Source organism: Hoplias malabaricus, chromosome 12 (assembly GCF_029633855.1).
Source record: "Hoplias malabaricus isolate fHopMal1 chromosome 12, fHopMal1.hap1, whole genome shotgun sequence".
Lineage (NCBI taxonomy): Eukaryota > Metazoa > Chordata > Actinopteri > Characiformes > Erythrinidae > Hoplias > Hoplias malabaricus.
Window position 1 is genome coordinate 30,127,700 of NC_089811.1, and position 27,466 is coordinate 30,155,165.

Genomic DNA, 27,466 nt, shown 5'->3' on the forward strand with positions numbered 1-27,466 from the left:
GGGATCACTGTAATTACAATGGAGACAAGAATGTGTACACAGGTGTCAGGGTCAGACAGTACACAACCTCTGTTCAGTCTGATACAATAATGTCCTCATACAAACCTTGTTACCGGATCGAAAAGATGAGTATCGCCCACCACTGTCTGTGATTTCTTTCTCCATCAGTGACTCTGCGCTCCTGTTAGGAGGTTGTTTCTGGGTGGATTGCTCTGGTCTGGCGGAGCTTGTTTTGATGAGCTGAGCGGCTGAAGCTAGTGGCTCTGTGCGGGGCTCGGACTAAAGGTGAGAAACGGCTAAGATCGCGAGGAATTTACATGACAATGTAGTCCACAGACAGCGAGGTACTGTGTGTTTATTATTGAGGTGTTAGTGGGGTTCTCCCTCAGTTTGTTAACGGTAGCTGTGCGCTGCGTCGCCTCTGTGTTAGCGTCATGTTAAATAGCGTTACATTAATGCGTCGAAATAAAATCACAGACTCAAAGCCCGGGTTTAGTGGACATTCTCTCAAATTATCGCGCTTACACGACGTCGGCCTGTTTTAGTGTTCAGCTTCAGAAAGGTGTTATTTTGTGTTTTACACACTGGACCGTTCGGCGAAGCCCTTGCTTGTAGTGATTATAAACTAACGCAGGTGGCTAGCGTCGCGTAACGCCTCTCTGAGGCCTGAAAGCCGTAACGCTAACGAGTGGGCTCCCTGCAGGTAAACAACACCAAATAAAACTTAAGAACTTCTCGTTTTACTGCTCGGGCGGTAAAAAGAAACGCGTGAGAGTGTTTGTTTACAGAGTGCTGCTGATTGATCTGTTATTTCTTTATGGAGGCCTGAGACGTTAGTGGTTCTGACTCTGGTCAAAGAAGCGAAGTCTGGGTCGTCTGTCGGGATTAAGATGTTGCCCGTTTCATAACCACGTTAAACCCGATTTGCGTCTCCTCACTGTCTGTATTTTATTTGTCCCCTAACCCCCTTTTCACAGATAGGCCCTATGTCATTTCACCGTCAAACCTCAGCAGTGGCTTCAAGCATTTTGACTGATGCATCCTTCTATAAAACACAGTTTGCACCGTAGAAAGAACTGTATTATATTATAGAACCTCAACAGTGAGAAGCTATTTCATAAATCTTCCTCAAGGAGTGGAAACAGGCTTCCGTTATCTTCCATTCAACTTTACACTGAGTGATTTACTTCCAGTCGTTTGTCAGTTATGCCCTGTTTTGTACTGACACACCACCTGTAGTTACACGACTACATTATAGTTAACCTGAAGTCAAGATTAATTGTTGTTATCTTATACATGATATAACATAGATTAAATGTATTATAGCGGTTAAGAGATTAAATTGTTTTCTTGTGATTGCCATCTCAATATTCTGAGGTGGCCTAAATACAATGACCAATATCATTACTCTGTCCACGTTTTCCCACGTTTGAGTCTAATCTAATCTAATACAACCCCTGGCAAATATGATGGAATCGCCATTCTTGACGGATGTTCTTTTAATGGACTAATTTTGTAGAAACAAATAATCACAGACATGCCACAAAACATCTTTTTTCAAAGTTCAAACCTTCTTGCTTTAAGGAACTATATAAAAATAATTTGCTGAAGTCAGTCAGAATTGTTTTTTTATGGAATCGTAAGAAACTTTTGTTGCACCACGTCTGGATTTTATAACAGCTTTAATCCACCGAGGCATGGACTTAACTAATGACAAACATTATCCTTCATCAATCCTGCTCCATCTGTCTCTTACTGCTGTTGCCAGATCAGTTTTGCAGGTTGGAGCCTTGTCATTGACAGTCTTTCTGTTTCCACCAGAGATTTTAAACTGGATTGAGATCCAGAATATTTGCAGGCCATGCCATTGACATTATATGTCTTTCTTGAAGGAAAGTTTTCAGGGCAAGATTCATTATCATGTTGGAAAATGAAGTCACCATCACCAAATATCCTTTTAAATAATGGTATAAGAATAGTGTCCACACTGTAGAATTTGGCATTCATCGAAGATGTAATGACTAACATCTCCCCTGTGCTCCTGTGCCATGCAGACCCGCATCATCAATGGCTGTGGAAATATGCATGTTACCTTCAGGCAGTCATCTACATATATTTCATTACACTGGCACAAAACAAAAGTTCCAGCATCATAGCCATGCCCAATCCAATCATCACTGAAGATCACTTTCATCCAGTCACCCTAAAAGAAATGGGATTTACATACAGAAACAATAAAAGAATTACAGTGGACTAAAGAAAATCAATCATGGTGTTAATGATGGCTTTCGTTTGACATTTCTGTATGCAAATCCCATTTCTTTTAGGCGATTTCTTACAGGTTCGGTCACAGACATTGACTTTTTGTTGTGCATTTTCTGTTTTCTATCTTAACGCTTCAATGTGTTCCTCGGTCTACCAGTGTGCTTCTCTTTTACAGCCTTCCCATTTTGTTTTGTACTAGGACAGATTTTATACATCACTCACTCGTAACAACCAACATCTTTTGCAGCATTCCTTAATGATTTACCTTATTGAAGAAGCTTTATAATCCTCTCCTTTGTTTTAGCTGATATCTCTCATGTTGGAGCCATTATTCATGTCAATTGCCCATTACTAAGTCACCCTATAATATATTTCCTCAGAATTGAGTGATCCCATATTTTTCCTCTACTTGAACTAAAAAAACAAATCTGACTGACTACAACATTTCATTCTTTCTTTTTTTTGTTGTTTAATAACAGAAGATTGGAACTGAGAAAAAAAGAGAGTTTTGTGGCATGTTTCTGTGATTTGTTCTTGTTTCTACAAAATTAAACAGTTGAAAGAACATCCTCCAGTGTGGTGATTCCATAATTTTTGACAGGGATTGTACACATCCCATTTCCAGAAAATTTGGAACATTTAGAAAATGCAATTACAACCAATAATTCCACTTGCAAAATTTGTAACACTTGTTATCCTCAATTCTGGAGCAGGACATGTGAGCCTGAGGTCATCAGGCACCGTGCCAGAGGAGTTACAGTCTCCCAAGTGATGGAGCATCATCCAATATATTTGGATTTTGGATGAGTTAGAGTGGCGTTTGTTTTCCCGAACTTATCGACCAATTTGCATAGCTGACCTCAGTAATGCTTGTGTAGAGTGGCACAGTCAAATCCTCACAGAAATATTCCAGTAGTCCTGCCTTGTGTTCCAATACTCGGCCCTGCTTTCTCTGCAGGGTTTCCACTGGAGAGAGTGTTTTTATGATTATTATTATTATTTTTGTTTTTTTGGCTGCGGTTCCACTTCACATTCACATATTCCCTGTCCCTTTTTACCCAGCCACATACAGTCATTTTAAAAGGCATCAGATTCTGATAAAAAAAAAAAAAGATTTAATGAATCATGATTTAAAATGAAGATTTAAAAAAAGTAATTTTTGTTGGTACCATTACCTTGTGAAACTGATTGTATTTGATGCTTTGTTTGGACCATAAATTCTTACTATTATTACTTCTTTAGGATTAATGTGGTATATATTTTTAGGGACATGCTTTATAAATCCAATACTAACCAATGCTTTTGGAGTCAATCATAGCATTGGTGTCACACACAAAAAGCCATTATCTTAACTTCAAAGAAGCATTTAAACAATTAAAATGTTCTTTATTTCAAGGTGATGCTATATTTAGAAATAGCCTTCAATTAAAACTCTTCAGAAAAACTTTTAAAAGAATGTGTTATGGCTTTGACTAAAGTGAGTCATTTAGAATTTGTAAACACCATTTTGCACCAGTGCTGACAGTGTCTAGTGTTATTTTCACTAGATTGGTTTGGTTTGGCTGCTCATGTTTAATTTAGTTATTTTTTGCAATAAACACATTGTCAATAATTAGTGTGTGCTGTAGATTTTGTAGACTGCTCTATGCCTCTTCATATTTCTCTATTGTTCCAGCCTAAATATATGGATCATGAAACATTGTGTAACCAGATCATTTGACCTGCATTTTTGTTTCATAGTGTTGTTTTCAGGTTTCAGAGATCAGATATGTCAGCTCTTTTTCTAGCTCATGAGTTTGCACCGCACGGATAAGATCTTGCATTATCTGCAGAATAGTAGATTGTTTAGGTTGTGGGAGAACTTGTTTTCTATCCTAAAGGCCATGACCTATAAAACTGAAGGTGCTTTGCCTTAGCCTTAGTATTTAAAAGGATATTCTATGTGCAAGTTCCCATTTGTCAAAATACATTGTAGACATATCCATATTCATGTTTATTGCTGCATTCATTATTAAGGGTTGAGTGTTTTTTTTTTTATAAATACTTACAATCAGTGGTGATTTGTGAAGAGCTAATAAACTGTAGCTAGATGGTAATGTTTAGAAACCTTGCTGCCTGATCTGATACCACACTCTTTAAAAATTAAAAATAAATAAATCCAACACCATTTTTTATGTATGATGAATCTTTTCAACCATTCATCCAAAAATTGTGTTGCATTAATATAGAACTCAAAATGAAAGTAATGAATGCAGTAAAAACAAACATGAATACAGATTTGTGCCTAAAATTAGTATTTAGTATGTTACTAATTGTTGCCTTAATATTTTTGTTGGCCTAATGCTTTATTGTTTAGAGTCTGAACATAGCGTGGTACTGCATTTTCAACATAGCATTTCAATGTTAACTAAGCTAGATTGTTAGTTTTTGCCTACCTATCTTAAACACAACCTAAAAATGTGTTGAGTTAATTGTATCACAGAGTAGTACACCCATAAATGTTTGTAGCCCCTTCCACAAATGAACTCCTTAGAAACTCCACAGTATCAGGTCTAGAGATGTCCTGGAGTGGACCTTTTACAAATGCAGTGCACAGTAGGAGGTTTTCTGTGTCAGGTGCACTCTCACAGCGTGAAATATGGCATGTACATAGACTGAAGTGCCTGTGCAGTGCATGCAAGAGAAACTCCGGCGGCTCTGTTCTCACATGATGACTCTGACTTTACCAGGAGTCATGTAAAGTTGGTGTAAGGTCCGTGACAAATAGTTTGGGTGTTCGTGTTCACACATACAGCACCTCTGAATAAACTCTGGAAAGGTTCTGGGTTACTCTGCTTGTGTGAAATGGGCTTATTGGATCAATTTAAGCTGGCTGACTGTTGAGGGAGCACTAGCTAGCTAATTAGTTTCAGCCTACTGACCTTTTCATACAGCCACAAAACCGACAGAGTTTATTGTAGAAAAGAAAAACTAAAAATATATTATTGTAATAGATATAACACTTACCTTGCTTATGTGTTTTGTAATTTGTCTACCATGAAGGTTTATGACTGAAAAGTCTTTCAATATTACAGGGGAATTCAAACAATAGAAAATTAAGTTGCCAGGAAAGAAAAATTGTAATTATTTAATCAAACATGGTGATTTCGGGCAGGTCATGATACTGTGTTGAAACAACACATCATTTTTGTGTCACCTGAACAAATGCAGATAAAAAAAAAATCTGGCAAAATAATTCAACTTATTTGTCTTTACACAGTACATATATTTTTCGAGTGTGTAGGAGGTTAAATAAACAACAAAAAATTAGCCTAACACAGTTATGTTTGATAATACGCTGCCTAGCCAAAAAAATGTCTTAAAGGACTGCCTTTAGCTTTGATTACGCCACACATTCGCTGTGGCATCATTTCCACAAGATAACATTTATTTCTGTCCAGAGTTGCATTAATTTTTTATTTTGAATTGATTTTGTATTAATGATGGGAGATTTGGACCACTGCCCAAAGTCTTCAGCACATCCCAAAGATGAAAGATCTCAATGAGTTTCCGATCTGGACTCTGTGGTGGCCAATGCATGTGTGAAATTGATGTCTCATTCTCCCTGAACCACTCTTTCACAATCTGAGCCTGATGAATCCTGGCATTGTCATCTTGGAATTGCCCATGCCATCAGGGAAGAAAAAATTCATTGTTGGAATAACCTGGTCGTTCAGTATATTCAGGAAGTCAGCGGACCTCCTTCTTTGGGCACAACGCTGCTAAACCTAGACCTGACCAGCTGCAGCAACCCCAGATCATAGCACTTCCCCCACAGGATTATACTGTAGGCACTAGGCATGATGGGTGCATCACTTCAGCTGCCTCCCTTTTTACCCTGATGCGCCCATCGCTCTGGAACAGGGTAAATCTGGACTCATCAGACAACATGACCATCTTTCGTTGCTCCAGAGTCCAATCTTTATGCTCCCTAGCAAACTGAAGCTTTTATTGCTGGTTAGCCTCATTGATAAATGGCTTTCTTAAGGCTACACAGCTGCTTAGTCCCTTGAATTCCCTTCACACTGTGAGTGTGGAAATGCTTTTACTTCCACTATTAAATATTTCCTTGAGGTGTACTGTTGTTTTTCTATTATTTGATTACACAGAGCGTTTAAGTGAATATCGATCACGATTATTCAAGTTTACTTTCCGAAGATGATGTTTCCCCACTGTCCTTCCATTTTTTAATAATGCATTGGACAGTTCTTAACCTGATTTTAGCAGTTCCAGCCATCTTCTTAGATTTTCCTTTTCTCTGCTTGATGTCTGCCAATAATTTGACTCTTCTGAAACAGATTAACAGCTTTCTATGACCACAGGATGTGTCTGTAGACATGGTTGTTTAATAAATGAGAAGCTACTCACGGCATTATTTAGGGTAAATAACACGTTTCCAGCAGAAACATAATCACCCATGCAGTAATTATCCATTGGGAGGCTCATATCTATTTGCTTAGTTAAATCCAGGTGGTAACTTTTTTTTGGCCAGGCAGTGCATCTATGTGAAAATGAGTTAACACATTCTCTACAGGGAAAAAATCTATATATGAAAATAAACTTGATATTGACTTTTTCTAAACTATAGTAAAATGCAACAAACAGCAGAGGTAATTAAAAACACACATAACCAAAAATGTTATCTTTATTTAAAAGTGTTTAACCTACTGTGATTAACGGTGAATTATGCTCTCCTTCCTATTAAATATGCAGTTGGTCTGTGTGGTTAAACATTGTCCTCAGTAAAACTTTATTGTGACTATATTCTTGTATATCCTGCCTGCAGGTTTTATACATATTCAGGCTTGTGTTCATTACTTATTTCTCTTTTCTTTGTCTGAAGGTGAGGATATCCTCCCAGCCCCACCTTCTTTTGCAATGGATGCTTGTGCCAGGATCAAAGGTGTTCCAGTTAAGAATCGTGCCACTATCAGGAAGGAGGTAATCTGATTATTAAAAGAGCATTCTAAAATTGAGGCATACAAGCCAGTCTTTAGTCTATTAAGCTAAGGATTTCCAGTATATTAAGTTCTAGTTATATAACAACTGAACCCTCAGTGTCAGTTTCACGCCTGCAGTGTCTGTTGCTTTTGATTTTTTTTGTTAAATGAGTTCTTCTGGTGCAGACACTGTCGCAAAAATAGTTTACATCCTCAGGTTGTGCAGAAATTATTGATATCTGGTGTGTTAGATTTGTCTGTCTGCCTAGAACTGTGTTTTGACCTGACCGAGTTACTGTTATAAAATGCACACATGCATAGAATGATGTATATGTCAGAGATAAGAGAGTAGATGCTTATTGCTTTCAGACATAGAGTTAACATTAAGTGAATTTGTGGTTTTCCATTTGTGACCTTGTCTGAAATATTTTTGTAATTAGACCTGTCACAGTAATTACAAAATCATCTGATTGCTATTAACCACTGATATTTAACCATTATTATTGTTGCTGACCACAATCTTTTTTTTTTTTTTAACAGAAATTTCAGTTTCTAATGCTGATTCAACAATGCTCATTAAATATGTTGCTTGTTTATCATATACAGTGTGTCAGAAAACATTTAATTTAAATCTCATCTTTGAGAAAGCTGATCGTGATTTTAATCTGTGTTTACTGGGCATGCAAAGAGAGCAAATTGAAACAAACATGCAACCCCTCAGGCTCTATCTCAAATCTCTCTACGGTATACTCCCAAAGTGTTGCACTCTGTTAGTCTTAAAACACTGGCTTCTGCACTTAAACAGTACATAGTACATTTTATAAGGAGCAAGTTGGATTTTAGCCAGATGTGCAAAAAATAAGCCGTAGAAAGCAAGTTAAAATGTATTTTCTGAGAGACTTTAAGAAACACAAACACAATATGCTCCTATATTATATATTTATTTCTGTTTGCATGAAAAAATATAATGCATGATTTTTTTCTCCTAAACTGTAATAGATGAGTAGAAACATTATTTGCTCTCTGAAGTTCACTTCTATTTAATTTCACCTAATCTATTCATTTCTGTTCACAATTTCACATAATAGAAACTACATGAGGGCAGTGAAAACCAAGCCCCAGTGTGCTTCACTCAAATCGCTGCTATTTTATTGTGAACTGTGGTTAAATGTATTAAGAAAATGCCTGGTCCTTGTCATCTTTTCAACAAAGCATGTTAGAAACTTTCTTTTAACAACCCAGGGAACTGTATTAACTTGTGCAAATGTGGTATAATATGTCAACTTAAAAGTTATATACTGTATATTAAATATGTAAGTGTAATTTAAATGTTTTTTTTTTCTGTACATTTTTGGGTTCTGAGAAAATTTCCTCTGAAATGTATTCATTGAAAGGAGTATATATTCCAGGACTTGGTGTAATACTTATCTGGGAATTAATTTAAGTCATTTTTTTCCGAAACACAGGGCATCCCCCATGATTCCAAGTTACTCTGAATGACTTATATTAAGAAATATGTAGTTTTGATTCAAGTATGAATCACTACCGCCCCATTTACTGAAACATCAGACGCTGTGCAGCCGATGCCAGTCCGACCAAGCTGGCCTGGTCTTGTTAAAAAGTCATTCACTCCAATTATTAATAATTAGTAATAATTACATATATAGAATGAATACATACATTGATACTGTAACACATTTACTTTGATTTATTTTGCCCTGTTCTCTACTTTGCCAGTATAATTATTTTAATGGTATTTAAAGATCAGTATAAAGAACTCACTGTTGTATTTGGGTTTGTATTTCTGTGGTTAGAATGTCAGAGAGAACTCAGCTCTCTCTTTAAGGAGCCTTTTGAAGAACAGGAGGGAGCTGAGCAATGTTGTGCCAGAGCTGCACACTAGAGAATCTCAGTACCTGCCAGAGGTGAGGGTCAATCAGGTAAACAGATGACCTAAAGTTAATTGTGCTATAGATATAACTAAAGAAAGTGTGCCAGTATTTATCTTCTTAACCCTTGGCTCTTATCAATTTTCGTAATACTAGAATATGTTTAAATAACAATCATTTATTTAACTTAAAGCATCAGTGCAAAACATCAATATAAATGTTTTAATTTATTTTTTAAAATGTAATAACAAAACTCTGTGATGTTAATTCTCTTGAATTTTTGATTAACTGCATATATACATAGACAATATTAATTATATTAATATTAATTTTTGGCTGACCAATATTTAACAATTATATATTTTTTAATGTAATTTAGTCAAATTTCTTGAGATAAATAAACATTTTCTTAATGCAAGATTTGAAAGATTTTCAGTCTTTTAACATCTCCCGTACATGATATTTTAATACATTCAGGAAATCCAGAGAAATTGTTGAATGTGCATGACCTCAGAGCCCTCAAACAGCATTGTAGTCTCTAAATACAGTTTGCTGCTGCTTCAAGAAATTCAACCAGGAACTTAAAACAAGGAGAAAGCCATATATCACCTTCATGCAGAAATGCTGCATTGCTCTCTGGGCCCAAGCTTATCTAAGTTGGTCCTAAAACAGTGGAAATCAATGTCCACAGCATGCGTGTGAGAGTGTGCCTTTCATGTGGATGTGTATATTGGCATAGTTGAGAGATAAGGAGCCGTCAGTGCTCTTTTGCAAACTTACTTGGGAAAGGTGATATAAATCAGTGGCAAACATGACTTTGTCCCATGATTTTGGAGTGTGTTGCTCTCTATAAATTCTAAATTTGTTTGTATTGAATTAAAACAAAAATACAAACCGGATTCCAAAAAAGTTGGGACACTAAACAAATTGTGAATAAAAACTGAATGCAATGATGTGGAGATGGCAAATGTCAATATTTTATTCATAATAGAACATAGATGACAGATAAAAAGTTTAATCTGAGTAAATGTAACATTTTAAAGGAAAAATATGTTGATTCAAATTTTCACATTGTCAACAAATCCTGGCTGGAAAAAGGAAATTGAGCATATAACAAACAGCTGGAAGACTAATTAACACTAATTAGGTCAATTGACAACATGATTGGGTATAAAAAGAGCTTCTCAGAGTGTCAGTGTCTCTCTGAAGCCAAGATGGTAAGAGGATCACCAATTCCACCATTGTTGCGCAGAAAGATAGTGCAGCAATACCAGAATGGTGTTACCCAGCGTAAAATAGCAAAGACTTTTAAATTGTCATCATCAACCGTGCATAACATCAAAAGATTCAGAGAATCTGGAACAATTGCTGTGCGTAAGGGTCAAGGCCGTAAAACTCTACTGGATGCTCATTATCTCCGGGCCCTTAAACGTCACTGCACTTCAAACAGGAATGCCACTGTCAAGGAAATAACAGAATGAGCTTCGGAATACTTCCAGAAAGCATTGTCAGTGAACACAATCCACCGTGCCATCCGCCGTTGCCAGCTGAAACTCTACAGTGCAAAGAGGAAGCCATTTCTAAGCAAGCTCCACAAGCTCAGACGTTTGCACTGGGCCAGGGGTCTTTTAAAATGGAGTGTGGCAAAATGGAAGACTGTTCTGTGGTCAGATGAGTCACGATTTGAAGTTCTTTATGGAAAACTGGGACGCCATGTCATCCGGACCAGAGAGGACAAGGATAACCCAAGTTGTTATCAACGCTCCGTTCAGAAGCCTGCATCACTGATGGTAATGGGGTTGCATGAGTGCTTGTGGCATGGGCAGCTTGCATGTCTGGAAAGGCACCATTAATGCAGAGAACTATGTTCAGGTTCTAGAACAACATATGCTCCCATCTAGACGTCATCTCTTTCAGGGAAGACCCTGCATCTTTCAGCAAGATAATGCCAGACCACATTCTGCAGCAATCACAACATCATGGCTACGTAGGAGAAGGATCCGGGTGCTGAAATGGCCAGCCTGCAGTCCAGATCTTTCACCTATAGAGAACATTTGGCGCATCATAAAGAGGAAGGTGCGACAAAGAAGGCCCAAGACGATTGAACAGTTAGAGGCCTGTATTAGACATGAGTGGGAGAGCATTCTTATTTCTAAACTTGAGAAACTGGTCTCCTCTCCCCAGACGTCTGAGTGCAGTAAGAAGAAGGGGGGATGCCACACAGTGGTAAAAATGGCCTTGTCCCAACTTTTTTGGGATTTGTTGACACCATGAAATTTTGAAACAACATATTTTTCCCTTAAAATGATACATTCTCTCAGTTTAAACTTTTGATCTGTGATTTGTGTTCTGAATAAAATATTAGATGTTGGCACCTCCACATCATTGCATTGGGTTTTTATTCACAATTTGTTTAGTGTCCCACCTTTTTTGGAATCCGGTTTGTAAAAATCAAGAAGGTAATTGAAAACTATGGAAATCCGTTCCCTGTGCTTTTCTCGGTTGCATAAGGATTCAAGATAATTAATACATCACGGATTCTTGTTGCATTTTACTTGAAATTAAGTTTGTAATATCTAGTGCAGATCATATCAAAGCTGAAACAAAATAACTGATTAATAAATAGTATACTGTTAATAGTCATTACAGTTCATGATCTTGTTTTTCCTTTAGATACATTATGTATGCTTACCTAGTCATGCTGAGGGTGAGGATTTCACACTACAGGCAAGTAATTTTAAGTTGTTTAAATGTTATTAGTTTTAGAGGCTTTCGATATTTAGACATCCTAGTTTTCATCAAAGTTGTTCTATATTAGGCATTACTTGTCCTATAAAAATACTTTGTAAAAGCTGTAAATAGTGTTGAACACCAGTAATTTTGGATTTGGATTTGATTAAATTTGGTTACAGAATTGTAATTCTTGCAGGCTTTTACCTCTCTTTCTGCTGAGTTGATGGAGTTGCTTAGATCACTACATGTACATACACTCAAGGATGAGGAAGTGCTGCTGCTCAAAGACCCCATACGACATTTTGAAAGAAAAGAAGGCATTTCTCAGGTAAAGTATTTAGCACATATGCTTCTTACATGTGCGTATTTGGTAGCTTACAAATTTTTCTAGTTGTGTGGTATATTTTTTGTGTGACAGCGCTTGTAGTTTTTTTTTTTTAAACATTATGCAGATTCAGATGCAGATATGCAAATCAGATTAAAATTTATCAAGGGACCAGTATCATTTGAAAATTCAAAAGCACATTTATTTTATTTATTTTTTTTGAAGGAGTTTGCTCCAAACCCAGCTGTTTTCAGTCTGTTCATGATTTGTATTTTACCTGCGGAAGAATGCAGATCATATAAATAATGGCATGTTTATGATGCATGGTATGTTTTTAAACTTTCTGTTTTTTTCCCCTCCTAAATACAGGCTAACTTATCCAGGGCCATGTGTATACTGAGGTATGGAGGTTCTCCACAGATCAGCACTATACTAGGGCTACTGACACGTTACACAGCAGGAATCAGATATGCTCTGGAGTTGCAGTCCCTGCAGAGGGGGCTATCTGAGGCTTGTCAAGCAGAGGATGACGATACTAACCAGTCTGTCTCTTCGATTGAGGAGGACTTTGTCACAGCTTTTGAACATCTTGAAGAGGAGGAGACAGGTGATCATACATTCATTGATTGTCTGTAACTGCTTAACCATTTCAGGGTTGCGGTGAGTTTGGAGCATACCCAGAATCACTGGGCGCAAGGCAGGAACACACCCTGGAAGGGGCAGGGTGACACACACTCATTATGGATGTCTTGATATGTATATTTCTCCCAAATAAGTGGCACAGTAGCTTTAACCCAATTTTGGTTCATGATCATAAATTGTCAAAAAGTGTAGCATCTTTGAGGGAGTTATCATCATATTTTGTTAAGTAATGCATCTTGATAATTTTCCTTGTTTTAATACTTAATCATTTTAGAAAAGGAAAAATCAAACGACATAGTTCTGATTTAATTGAAGTTTCATAACCTAAATCGGAGTATTTTCTTATTTTCAGCTTCTTATAGTAAGCGGAACCAGAGAGACGTGGCTTCCCAAACACTTCCTCCCCATTTTAAAGATGTATCTGGCTCCCGTATCCTCGTTAGTTCCATTTCCAAGAAGTCCATGAATAAAGAAAAGTCTACCTTGTCAGAAACAATACAGAAAGCATCAACATCATGGTCTGGTTGTGCCGAAAGCCAGTGGAGCCTTACAACTCCAAGTAGCCCACCCAAAGGACACTTTACCACCACATCTCTCACAGAATCTGATGAGTCAGACTGCTCTAGTCCAAGCCCTATTATTTTTTTGGATGAAGTTGGTTATCAGAAGAGTCTAAAGGCCAAGCTTGACATTCCCAAGATCCCTGTTCTTAAAGAGGGAGTAGAAGACTCTGACTCTGAAGTTAGTGAGTTTTTTGATAGTTTTGATCAGTTTGATGATCTGGATCAGATCATCAATTCCAGCATGAAGATGCCAAAAGAACAGGCCCTCTTTTCCCAGAAAATGAAGCCATCTGAGAGCTCTGTTAGTAAATATGCTTCAAAGGGAGGCTCAACTACAGCAATGAATCCTCAAAAGTTTGACCACCGGCTGCTCCCTGCCAACGTCAAGAAACCCACTCCACTTAAACCAGGCTCGCCATACAGCATACAATCTGATGCCCCCGATTCTCCACGACCATCAAGGACATCCTGTGAGGAGAATGGGGGACTTTTTAGTCCAGTCCGTTCATCAGCCTTCAGTCCCCTTGGAGAAGGAGCAGCCCTGGAGTGTTTTTGGAAAGCAGACGGAGATAGTTCTGAATTGCGTAAACCTCAAGACCTCTGTTCCCTATATAAAACTTATTCAGATTTTGCAAACAGCCTCTCAAAGGAAATCCTTGGAACTGTTTGTGGGTATTCTTCTCCTATTGACATAAATATTAATAAAAACTTGAGCTGTGTATGTCATAAAGAGTTCAAAAACTCTAATGGGCATCTTATGAAGCTATCAGATATTCAGGAGACAGTCACCATTGCCAAATCACAGTCACAGTCTCTGAAGGATGGCATTCAGAAGTTTGCCACAGACTTGGTTGAAATGAGTATTGGGAGTGCTTTAAGAGATCTACAGAAAGGAGTCTCCTCCTGCACTACAACACTTTGCCATTTAGCTGCAAGGCTGACTTCTTCAGTGTTTCAAATGGCCTTCCAAGAGATAGGAATACGTCATGCATATGTGTTAAAAGAGCGAGCCATAAATGGTTTGGCCAGTTTCCTTGTAGGAGAAGCAGTCTCAGGAGCTCTGAAAGAGTTTCTCTTTGTGAAAAAGCAGATTTTCAACAACACTGTTACAAGATTTGCCAGTGACCTTGCTGAGGAACTAATATTTGAAAGCATAATGGAGGTTTGTCAGTTTTCACATCCATCAACACCTCTTACCTCAAAAGACTGGTCTTTTGAGCAAGAAGAAGAGGTGGTTTGTTCTTATGCTTCAGACCTTTCAGAATCAGTTCTCCAGGAGGCTTTCATTGAACTGTCTCAAGCTGACGTGGCTTTCACTACACAGGCAGCCATAAGTGTGTCACTGGATAACATCTGTTATGTGAGTGCTGAAGATACGTCCCAGACCGTTAAAATCTGCAATGCTCGAGTCAGTTGTCAGGAACCTATGCCACTTGCACAGACTGGGTCCCAAGAAGAAGATGGCTGTACAGTAAAGAAAGCTTTGTACTGTGTGTCTGGAATGGCTAGTTGTGTTCCAGTCCCTGCAGCTGGCAAAGCTATTTCTTACCTGCAAAACCCAGAGGAAACATGTCATTATAAGTCCAGCATCAGTCACACGTGTCAGACCAGCCCCAAAAGAAGCATTTGTTCTCAAGGAAGAGCAGTGACTTCCACCTCAGATACTGCAATGTCATCTGAATCACGACCAGGCATTTCCAGAGTTCGTAATGCCTGTGGTAATTTTGGAAACATATCTTCTGGAGCTTCTTCTGGGAAAACTCCAGCTGGGAAGACTTTTCACAATTTTTCAGGAGCTATGGTAGACACAATAGTTGGAGAAGCGTTTGACATCATGACCACTAGCAAAATGAAGAAAAAGGTTGAAGATTGTGCTGATTTTTTGAGTAAAACAATAGGGAGTCGAGTGGCCACTTCAGGTAGTGGTCTGACAAAGTCACAAGATGTAGCGTGTCAGAGTTCAGCGCCATATGACTTACGTTTGCCTCAGAAAATTGTATCCTTATGTCCTAAAGGAGGCATGGCAGAATCTTCATTCTTTTGTCACACTCAGTCTCACCTAAATTTAGGATCAAAGAACACAGTAAATTCTGAGTCTGTCTCGAGAAATATACGTCCAGCCAGCAAATTCACTCCAGATGTTCAGTCTGCCATGCTAAAAGATACTTTGGAAGTGCCAAGTTTTGAAGTTACAGTTCGTGGGAACAGAAAAGTTCTCACTGAAGAGATACTTAGTACCAACTCTGGAGCCAAATCAACTGGAACCCCAGGCACACCACCCTCAACTCCACAACAACCTTCTGATATCTCTAGAGAGAAACAGATCAAACAGTTCTCAAAGAAACTGAAGGGCAAGCTTGCCAAAGAATTCTCCCCTGCAACACCCCCTCCCACTCCACATTACCAGCTCACCACTGGTCATAAAGATGACCACTCTGATTCAGACAAAGCAGAATTCATGTTGAAGCTCATGAGATCCCTTTCTGAAGAAGCTGTCAATAATGAAGATGAAGATGACGAGCAGGAAGATGGCACTAATTCTGCAGAGCATCATGCAGAGCTAACTCCCACTGTAGGATACAGAATAAATGAAAGAGGAGCTCTGTGTTATGCTGAACGATTAGCATGCCATATTGTATCCATGGCAACAGAGATGGACACTATAAGCTTTGGGGGTGGTGTAAGAAAGCAAGATAATGAAGATGGCAAAGGCAGCGTTGCTTTGCATAGTGCACAGTTCTCAGAAAGGACCTTGAATTCTTTGTGGACTTATGCTGGTGAAATTGCTGGGGAAGTCATCAATGACGTAAAAAGGATGGTGATTTCCAACCATTGCCACCACAAAACAACCAAAACAGGATCTAGTATTGCTGATAGCCGTCAGAGTGGTGACCAAAAACACAGCCGATTGACCAACATGACTAATCAGTGGTCAAATGATCTCCTTGCTCCAATCCTCAACCCACAGAGAGGCTCTTCTAGTGGAATGTCTGAGTATCCAAGCTGTGAAAGTGTTACAGATGAGTATGCAGGATATGTAATCAAAGTGCTTAAGAAAGAAGGGGGAAGTCGAGAACTTATCTTGGATCAGTATGCAAGTCGATTGGCATACAAGTCGATCAAATCAGGCCTGGCTCATGCTGCTCGGAAAATAAAACAGAGGTCTCCTTTAAAGCTTCACTCATCTAGACGTTTACATCATGAGGGCAACCATAACGTCTGTAGTATTGTATCCTCTGAATCGTACCCTTCCTTTCTTAGTCAAGGAAAAGACAGCTCCTCAAGTGAATCCATGTTTTGCGTATGTCAAGATGGGGAAGATATTAATAAGAATGAATACATGGAACTTTTAAACTTTGCAGAATCATTGGCGTACAACATTACATGCGATGTCACAAGAAAGCTAAGAACATCATCAGCTAGGCTTCCAAAATCTCTTACCGATTCTTGTCTGTACAGGAAGTCAAACGTAGATGATGTGGCAGAAAATTTAATCAAAACTACTTTTTCATGTTCAATGTTGCCGTACACAGAGAAAAACAGACAGTACCACAGCACTGGCAGCTTAGATGATGGAAATTACAACAATGGTGTGATGCAAGTAATCGAGCATTATGCCAAAAAGATTGTTGATGACACTTTGGAGGTGACTATAGGTCATGCAAGCCATCAGACAGCAGAAGAGAGGAGGACTTTGGAACGCAACTCTTTTACAGAGAAATTAACAGAAGCATACATGGCTTGCCGATACTGTAAAACAAGAGATTGCCTGTTTTGCAGAAGAGATGGACCTCTTAAGTACCAGGGGTTACAAAAAAGGATGAGACAAGACTCTGAGGGTATGGCTGGTCTTGAAATTCCAAAGATTCACATAGATTTGGAAAAGAGAGCAGAGTTTGCTGAAGAAATGGTGTCTGTTGCAATTGAGAAAGCCAGGAAGGAACTGAGCAGCACCAGCTTAAATGCAGACAGTGGGATTGGTCATGATGGTGCAAGCTTTGCTGAAAGTCTTACCACAGAGATTATGACGTCTGCATTGTCTAACGTCTGCCAAGCTACCAACCTGAGGTAAATACATAGATGTTTTATTATAGAAATAATATATGTTGTGTATTTTTTATGAACTTTGGTTGTTTGATATTTAATTAACCAATTACTAGCTTAATAAGAGATATTTGGGGGTGTTCACACTCACCTAGTTTGTTCTGAAAATAGCAGGTTTCAAAGGTACTTTGGACCATGATTCAGACGAAGGGACAAAAATTTGGTTAAACCAAAAGAGGTGGTCTTGGTCCAGATCAAACTAAAATATGGTTCAGTTTGCGTGCAGTGTGACAAATATTTTTAGATGGTTTAGACCTTCAGAACATTTACAGGAAGGGGGCAGTATAAATGACAGAGCTGGATGGACCAGACAGTTTACGCACTGCTTTTACTCCAAAAAAAGTGTTGAAAGCATATATTAAAATAAAAACTATAAATCCGTTACCATAACCATACCATGCGGTCTAATGTGTTTACAAGGCCCTAGTGTCTGTCAACAGGTTAAAAACCAAAACAACAGCAAAAAAAAAAGGTTTTCTCTCTCTGCTCATGGCAGAAAAACAGTATCTGGAGATTTTTAGACAGCTAAAAGCATGAAACTGAAAAGAGGATATTGTTTTATTCCTGTTCTATTAGTGGGTAATAATTACTTAGTTCCATCTATGGCAAAAATGTCTCTAAATTTTGGAGAGCACTAAAGAAGAACAGACTGAAGGTGCTACAAAACTAAACAACTTAATTCAAACAGTGAAAGACTAACAGACAAGTTAAACTTCAGCCATGTACAAACAGCCATCGTCTTTTTTTTTCCTACTCAAACATACTGTTCCATCTTAAAAGATGCAGATATTCTGAACGTAAACATATGAGAGAGGAGCATTTCTACACAGTCATAGATAATGCTTTTAAATGGAAATTGTAGACCTCATATAATATAAAATTTGTACCCATGTTTTAATATTCTTAGTTGCAAACATGGGGGAGAATAACATGCCTCTCCAGTTTCACATACAGGTGCTGGTCATAAAATTAGAATATCATGAAAAAGTTGATTTATTTCAGTAATTCCGTTCAAAAAGTGAAACTTGTATATTATACTCATTCATTACACACAGACTGATGTTTATTTCTTTTAATTTGATGATTATAACTGACAACTCATGAAAACCCCAAATTCAATATCTCAGAAAATATTGTGAAAAGGTTCAATATTGGAGAAACCTGGTGCCACACTCTAATCAGCTAATTAACTCAAAACACCAGCAAAGGCCTTTAAATGGTCTCTCAGTCTAGTTCTATAGGTTACACAATCACGGGGAAGACTGCTGACTTGACAATTGTCCTAAAGATGACCACTGACACCTTACACAAGCAGGGCAAGAAAAAAAAAAGGTCACTGCTAAAGAGGCTGGCTGTTCACAGAGCTCTGTGTCCAAGCTCATTAATAGAGAGGCGAAGGGAAGGAAAAGATGTAAAAAAAAAAAAAAAGTGTACAGGCAATGGGTATAACCACACCCTGAAGAGGATTGTGAAACTAAACCCATTCAAAAATTGGGGGAGATTCACAAAGACTGGACTGCAGCTGGAGTCAGTAAAGTTTCCACAGTCAGTGATGGTTTGGGGTGCCATGTCATCAGCTGGTGTTGATTCACTGTGTTTTCTGAGGTCCAAGGTCAATGCAACGGTCTACCAGGAAGTTTTAGAGCACTTCATGCTTCCTGCTGCTGACCAACTTTATGGAGATGCAGATTTCATTTTCCAACAGGACTTTGCACCTGCACACAGTGCCGCAGCTACCAGTACCTGGTTTAAGGACCATGGTCTCCCTGTTCTTAATTGACCAGCAAACTCGCCTGACCTTAACCCCATAGAAAATCTATGAGGTATTGTGAAGATGAAGGCGCAATACGCCAGACCCAGAGCAACCTGGGCTCTCATAACACTTGAGCGGTGCCACAGACCGATTGCCTCCATGCCACTTCACATTGCTGCAGTAGTTCAGGGAAAAGGAGCCCCAACTAAGTATTGAGTGTTGTACATGTTCATACTTTTCAGACAGCATATCTAAAAATCATTTTTTGTATTTGTCTTAAGTAATATTGTAAATTTCTGAGATACTGAATTTGGGGTTTTCATGAGTTGTCAGTTATAATCATCAAATTAAAAGAAATAAACATCAGTCTGTGTGTAATGAATGAGTATAATATACAAGTTTCACTTTTGGAACGGAATTACTGAAATAAATCAACTTTTTCAAGATATTCTAATTTTATGACCAGCACCTGCATTATCTTGGTTTTAATACCATATGTTACTGTAGTAATTATAATTAAAACCTAAAATTTTAAAAACTATAAATCCTATTGTTTTACTTTATCCCAAATTTCACACTACATAGGATTTAAAAATACTTGATCATATTTAGAAAGGCACCCAGTAGTATAGAATGTGCAGTGCAGTTGGGTGTGTTTGGGATACTGCAATGATTTCAAACATTAAAGCAGAACCAAAAGATGAATAAGTATTTGTTTCTATTGGGTCTTACATATGAAACAAGCTTGGTCTGAGATGCAGTAATAAATTGTAAATTGTAATAGAAGTAAATTGTAAAAAGTTGTCAGTCTTCATTTGGCAAATTCGAGCTGTTCTTAAGTACTGAACTTTAGGTTGGTTCTAAAGTTAAAAAAATTATAATTAATATAGTAAAATGGCTATTAAATATGAGTAATGCAGTTCATTTTTTTTACCAAAATAATTCAAATCTTGTTCATTTTGAAATTCATGTAATTTCATTTGTGGATATGTATTTTAAATTTTCCAGTGCCCCTGGCAGAGAAAGTGTCAACGTGACAGAGTCAACAGTTAGTCAGCAGCTCAATCTAAGTGTGGGAGATGACAGTCTTGGCAGCTGGTCTAATCTGAGCTTTGAGGAAGACCATCCAGATGAGAGCAGTAGCTTCCATCATCTAAGTGAAAGGTAAAATAAAAGGAGCATTTATTTTTTCTTCTTCTTCGTCTTATGTATTTATTACAACAGAGGCTTTAAAAAAAATTACTAACACCTCACTGATGGTTCTCTGTTCTGAACACAGCTTTCTCTCACTTGTGTACTGTTTACACAAATATCTAAACAATGCATGATAAAAAAAAGACATATAAATGTATGTTTTTAAGTCATAGTCTTGGCACAGTCAGTTATCTCTATGGAAGTTTCAAGTTTCAAACAAAAGCCTTGTGTAGGGTTCAAAATATTTTTGAAAGGTGTGGTTGTAATCAGTCTTTCAGCTTGGGGCAGTGTTTCCACAGAAAGTAAATCAGGATGGTGGATCAAACCATATGACTTTAATCCATCTGTTTGCTTTTTATTATTTTAAACACAAGGTTGTCTTGTGTACAGAAGGATTAGGGCTGTCCATAAGTGCTGAGGATTTATGAGACAAATAAATGACAGCATCCCTTTGCTGATTGTGTTTTAGTAAAATGTAGAGGATTTCTTGCAGGTGGGTATGGTAGTTTTTTGTAGTGACACAGCTTTTTTGTGCTTTTGCCCAGTGCTGAGTGCTCCTCTTCTCTCCCCCAGCAGTAATGGGAACAGCAGTAGCTGGAGCAGTCTGGGGTTAGAAGGCGAGGTTTATGAAGAGCATTTGTCCTTCTCCCCATCAGACAGGTTGGTTCAGAGCAGGATACTGGATACAGTCAGCGTGGGCTTTCTCTAATTACTGCATGATGTCAGAGCTTTGAACAACAAATGCTGAAAATGTGTCTGTGTGTCTGCAGCAGCTTTTAGTCTCTTGACAAAACCAGAAACACAAAAGCTCTTTGTCGTCCTATATTCTACATATTCTTCAGTTTGAGGAAATTGAATTAGTAAATTATATTGTGTGCTTCTGTTTGTGCATGTGTATGCGTGCCTTTGAGTGTCTGCATGCAGGTATTGTAGTGGATGTTTGAAGGGTTGGGGAGTTCATTCATCCTTTTCATTTTGAAACTCTTGATTGTGGAAAATGAGCAGTCATTTTTATAAGACACTGCATGGCTGACTGACAGGAGGATGTCCTGGACTATGTTTCATAAGAGTGCTCTCCCTCTGGGGAAACTGCTCACTTGAACAGCAGCAAAGATCATTACACAGTTCTACATTTCATGGAACAAGCAAATGACATTTGAATGATGGCAGCATAACATGATCATTTAATGAGCTGAACTATAACAATCTGTTATCCCTAGGCTGTGTTCTCTGAAACCAACAGTTTTAAACAACTGTTTACCCACTTCTACAATTATCACGCGAAAGGAATCCTTATCTAACCATACGAAAGGTTTCCACGTCATTTGCATGGTACCTAGGTTGCTGACCAGTACTGAAACCACTGGAACCCGTCAGGATGAAAAAGGGATGAAATGCTGGAATCTCTTCTCTTCCTCTTTTGGTCCTGAATGCATGTGCTCCTCTTGCATGTGTTTAAAATTTCTTTTACGTTTGTCATTAATGGTGTCTTTCCATTTAATTCTTTCACTTTTGTCATTTTTCTCATCCTACAGTGACTACACGGAGGAGAAGGAGGCAGAAGCCAAGAATGAACTGGGTGGTAATGGATGAATTCTTAATCTCATAAGTCTGGTATATTTGTTGCACAAGGTAAATGGTGGCGTGTCACATTTTCCAATTTTTGACTCCGACAGTATTTCAGAATGGTTATACTTGGCAACAGGATTGTTTCACTACTTTGTTTAAACTGCTGTTCTTTCATATCCCTATCTCCCCTGACTGTCAAGCTTTCAAGGTCTGCAGATGATTTCAGACTAAACTCTTTGGCCTTGTTGTCTGAGAAACTGTGGGAAATAGTTTTGTGCTGTGGGCTTACTGAAATAAAGGTTATCTGTTAGGATTGTGCTGAAGGTAGGATTGAGTCTGTGAGTTTAACAGGTTTTTGTGTGTTTCCTCTGGCAGGAACAGTGCGAGTTGAGAAGGGGCAAGCTCAAGTGGACAGGGCTCTGTTGGTGGTCAGTACAGATGTGTGGGGACAGGCTCCAGATCCACAGCTGAGGGTAGTGTTGCAGTGGATGGCTGCCTCCATTGCTGAGCTGTCAGTGATGCAGTTTACTCAGCAATCTGAACAAGATCTACAGCAGGTAAGACTATTAGGCTTTACAGTAGATACTATTAGGGTTCATTTTTACATTTTGGCCAGAGTGAAGAATTTTGTCCAAATGTTGAACGGTTCCTATTTGTTTTGCTCTAGTTTCTGGCAATAGTACAGAGGCTAAGAGAGAGAGAGTGGAGGGTTGGAGAGCTCCTGCAGGCCCTGCTCAGATACTATGAAGAGTGCCCGACTGAGGAAGAGTCAGGGGCTGTGGACATGAGGCATGGCCAGCGGTCCCTCTTCCAGTGGCTTCTGGAACATTCATAGACCATGATCACCTGCTGCTTACAGTAGTGATCATCACATGTAGTAAGCGCTAACAGCACTGTTTTAAGGAAAGATACCTATCACTTCACACTGATGTGCGATACACCTGCCAAATGTAGAGGCAGAGCCCGTTGAATGTGTCCATCGGTGTTTATTATGTATTGCTAGAGCCCCCGTCACCACTCAGGGGGCAACACAGAAAAGGCTGACGTAAACTCTGGGAGACCCCTGTATGTGTGTTATGTAACGCATGATGTGACTGAAGGTATTATTGTTTGTTTTCTTTGATATTAGACTGCATATCACACACTTATAATGCTATAATTTGCACCTTCCTCATAGTTTTGCTCTTCTGCCCTGACTGAGAGTTACAGCAGAAGACAGAGGGCTTTGTGGCAGTGTTGCTTTGTGTAAGGAAATCCCGTAGCTACAGAGAAGACTATATCACCTACATACCTTTGGTCTTTGGTTATGTTTCCACTTGTGAAAGGGACCAGCCAAACAAATCACTTCTGAATTTGTATCTATGTTCCTGGACACTGTCGGATTATCTGCAGACTGACAGGCAAATTAACTATAAGGCACTCTTGTGGTTGGAAGTTAGAGGCCAATTGTTCAATTATACTAGTATCTGTGGTTTCAAAATACTTTTCTAATGATATGCCTCATAGCAAATATTTTGACAGACTAAGAATAGCAGCTGTTGAAAGAATCTATCAACAGCTATTTCATTACTATTTTCATCCCTGCCCTATTTTTGGTTTATTATTTCAGGATAACACTGGGTATCTTAAAATAAAATACATATATATACTGCAATCATGTAAATGTATTTCTGTATGTAGGGATCCACACCCTCTGAAGGATACTCCATAATATTTACAATGTATTTGATTGAATGCAATATACTTTTGCCAAAAATGTATTTTAAAACACGGCCAAGTTAAGTAAATGTGTGACAAGCTGCTAAACAGGCAAACTGGCTTAATAGATTGAAGGAGAATTATAGATGGTGATTAGTGGGCAGAGTTTGAAAATTTAACTGAACTTTATCTGAAAAACCTTTATATTTCTTTGTTAATTTCCGTCCTTTCTTAGTTGCTGTGATGCACAGATAGTCAGACTTACTCTAAGATTTGAACTCTTGTTGTATCTATCTCACTCGGTACACGGAAATGCCAGGGTTCTAAAAATATTTTCCATGATTCTTTGTCTGTGAATGTTTCTCGCTTTAAATATATGTTTTACTGCTAAAAATGTGCAAGTTAAAATGCTAACTCCATGAATATACACATTTGGTTACCTGAGCTGAGAAACAGAAGCATGTGTTTGATTTATGCTTGGACATGTATGGTGGTTTAAACTGTACATAGCACCATTTTAGAACCACAGCTGACAGTGCCATCATAAATCTGCTGATAATCACACTCCAGCAAGAGTCTTGCCATCAGAATCTTTCCAAATCTACCCCAGTCCCTCACTGCCTGCACTTTAATGTGCACTGCCCATGATGATTGCACTTTATTCTAGAGTGGCAAAGCAAGCCTTTCCCAATGTATCTCTCAGAATCTCAAACCAGTAAAACTGAACCATGATGGCCAGAACTTGGTGAATAGCAAAACCAAAGTTTGTGTAAGTATTGGGTATTCTATGATGCCTGTCCTAATAGGAACAGTCAGGCTTCTAGGGACCAGACATTCAGTAAAAGTACCATTTTGCCATACAAGCTGATTATTAAATAATGTATAGGTTGATGAAATGAGACACTATGGAAATGATGTGGCAGTAGAGAGCGTGTTTCCCATGAGCACTGTAATACGCATGCTATGCTCTCTGTTCATGCTGACATGTATTACTGTAAGTGAGGATGTTCATTTCATGGCATCGTGTTCAGTGCTGATAATTTCATGCGCATGGCCTGAAGCCCAGTCATACAGCACGCTGTCTGCTAATGCTGGCTGTATATGAATCCCTACAGTGGATACATTTCTGTTTTCATGCTGCCAAATCTACTTGGGACTGACAATATTTCTGAAGGAAAAGAGGAGGGTGTTATTTTGTTTACATAATTTATGAATTGCATAAGAGAATCTGCCATAAACTTTGTACAATCCCTTGATGGTGACCGTAGTAAGTATTAACTAAATGTAAATGTGGGATAGCAAGTGTCTGTGCTTTAAAAAGAGGGAGATTATTTGACCATGGAAACGGCAAAGAATGAATTAAATACGTTGAAGTTGTACAGTGTTTGCAATTCTGCACCCTAACTTTCAGTGCTGCTTCTTTCACTATGAGATTGTACATGCATTTGTGCTTTTGCTGTAAGTGTAGAGATATGTAGATGTGCTACCCCTGTGTACTGACTTTATTTTAAGTACATTCCTGTATTTCATGAATGATCTATTGCGTTTTTGTTATTTAAACCTGAATGTGTACCACAGAGTTGACATATGAAGATAAATATTTTATTACTCGTGCAGTATCACTTCCATCTCATAGTATACAGTAGACAGATGACACACACTGACTGCTCTTTTTCCTGCTCATTTGTATAATCTTGAAAGGTATTTAATAATTTATGTCAGTATAAATTATAGTGATTACACTATTTGTCCTTTAGTGATATTGCTGATTAGTTTACACCAGTGGTTCTCAAACCAGGCCTCAGCCCCAACCCCCCTCCAACTCCACCCCCAGACAGGCCAATTAGGTTTTTTTGTTTTTGTTTTTTGTTTTTTTTTCCCCTTTCTTCTTTCAACCTAACAACACATGCAACGCATATGGACAGGACAAATAATCCCCCACTGCGCTCCAGAGGCTCTGAGAACCACAGGTTTACACATTTAAAGGCTGAAATAAGATCACTACAACTGCTATTGTTAAAGCTGTGGTTAAGAATAAAGCTTTTTCATGTGAGTTGGGAAGCTGTTTCCTTGATTTAATTAATCGAGTTATATCCATATCCTTCCATTGTGTTTTTATTGTCATCTGTGTGTCTGGAGAGACTGATTATGCACTACATTATTGTACAGAGACCAGCTAAAGTTTAATCAAGTTTCAGTCAGAAAAGCCATAAATTAAAACACAGAGGTAGTTCGGAGGTTAGATTGTGTAAGGAAGTGGGGTGTGAAACTAGAATTTAAAATACACACTGATTTTATTGGGTAATTGCCAATTGCAACTAAAAACTCAAATTCAAATGGTTCCCAAGGGAGATTAAAATATGTACAGTATCTGTGTATCTGTAAAAATATCTATACATTTGAAGCAGTATTTGTTTTCTGAAACACTGAAAATAATTTCTGTATGTTCTTTTAACAATACTTTTGGGAGTTTTTGATCCTGTACTGGAATCACTCCACCATTAATGATTGGATTTATTTAAGCAGCTTGTGGTTTTGTACCATGTTTGCCAGCACAATGAAGACCTGAGGCCCTACAGCCCTCTAGTACAGGGGCGGTTTTATGCAGCGCTCACCCTGGTTCTAGTCTGTAAATTATTGTCTGCTAGCTGGTAGCTCTAATGCTGGTTTTGCCTCCTGAATTATGTGATGATAGAGTATAATCCTCTCTGTGTTCCTGTGCTGTATGTATAGCTCCTGTCAACATCCAGCTCATAGAGCTGCTTAGTTCTTGAGGTGAGTGTGAGACATGAATAGAAAGCAGAAGTAATTGCAGGCTTAACTGTGACACAGAGACTGAAGAATGTAAAAGAGTGGCAAGTTTTACAAAAGCGCATTTAACACAGCACATCAAGCACAAAGCGCATTACTGTGTTGATAATAGGCCTCTCAAAGTTATCATTCATGGTGCCCAGCCCTCTCAGCTGTTAAACAAGGTAACACACTGCTCCGGGGAGCCCGCACAAGCTGAGGCTCATTGACTTCATCGTTCTGGCCTCACGTCCTGACTGGTGTGGTCTGAAGTCAGACAGGCTTGGTCTTGGACTGGAATCCCCCCCTGCAATCCCCCCCTCCCCCAGCCCAAGGCATGATATCATTTCCCTCTCAACATCAACAAAAACGGCAGTGTTGCTGGGCGAATCCTCTGCACTAAAAAAAAAAAAGCAAGCCTGAATCAGTGCCATGGTATTCATGACTTACAGCATGGTAAATATTTCATGTAAAGGGGAACTCCACCTACAACCTTCACCAAGTCTCGCTCCCATAAAAGATTTAATTAATGTTTTGCTGAAAAGATTCAGTTTGCCTTTTGCATAGTTAAACTAAACAATAACAGATGTGTTCTTAATTGGTTTTAACAAATCATTTTCAAAGTATGTACACTGGGTTGTATAATTGATTCTATGTCCACGTCCACTGGTCAGGTTCTCATCAATTATCCCCTGAAAGTTAGGCAGTTTTTCCAGAATCATTTCCTCCCTTCATTAATGTCCATAAAGAGCATAAACACACAAACTTTCCACGGGCTCTCAGAATTTCATTTAAACATAAACGAGCAACTGCCAAGAAAATCATTTTAATAAAGCCTTTCACATCTCTGAGCATTGAATTGCCTGTAATTGCTTATTCGTGTTTTCATTTCCATCAGCTGCCAGCTCTCACTACGTAACGCTGATATCTCATAACCACCAAAATGGCTCGAATCTCCTGGA

At 38.4% G+C, this 27,466-nt stretch overlaps 1 protein-coding gene and 1 long non-coding RNA gene across 8 annotated transcripts in view; one reads left to right on the forward strand and one right to left on the reverse strand.

The window, feature by feature from the left end:
• LOC136710465 (uncharacterized) overlaps positions 1–27,466 on the reverse strand; it is a 76,049-nt gene that overhangs the window by 22,385 nt on the left and 26,198 nt on the right. The gene's annotated exons all lie outside the window — the stretch shown is intronic.
• akap11 (A kinase (PRKA) anchor protein 11) lies at positions 75–25,782 on the forward strand. 7 transcript variants are annotated; one of them, XM_066686041.1, is made up of 12 exons: positions 78–285; positions 7,148–7,245; positions 9,059–9,184; positions 11,807–11,860; positions 12,063–12,194; positions 12,561–12,798; positions 13,186–17,464; positions 20,262–20,417; positions 21,021–21,107; positions 21,983–22,029; positions 22,392–22,573; positions 22,684–25,782. In XM_066686041.1, exons 2-12 carry the CDS (start codon positions 7,183–7,185, stop codon positions 22,849–22,851), a joined length of 5,532 nt encoding a protein of 1,843 aa, XP_066542138.1. In that variant the 5' UTR covers positions 78–285; positions 7,148–7,182; the 3' UTR covers positions 22,852–25,782. The 7 variants fall into 7 exon arrangements, 6 of the variants coding, with proteins under 6 accessions (XP_066542143.1, XP_066542138.1, XP_066542141.1 ...); XM_066686044.1 differs by having other exon boundaries at positions 9,059–9,169; XM_066686043.1 differs by having other exon boundaries at positions 79–285; positions 21,024–21,107.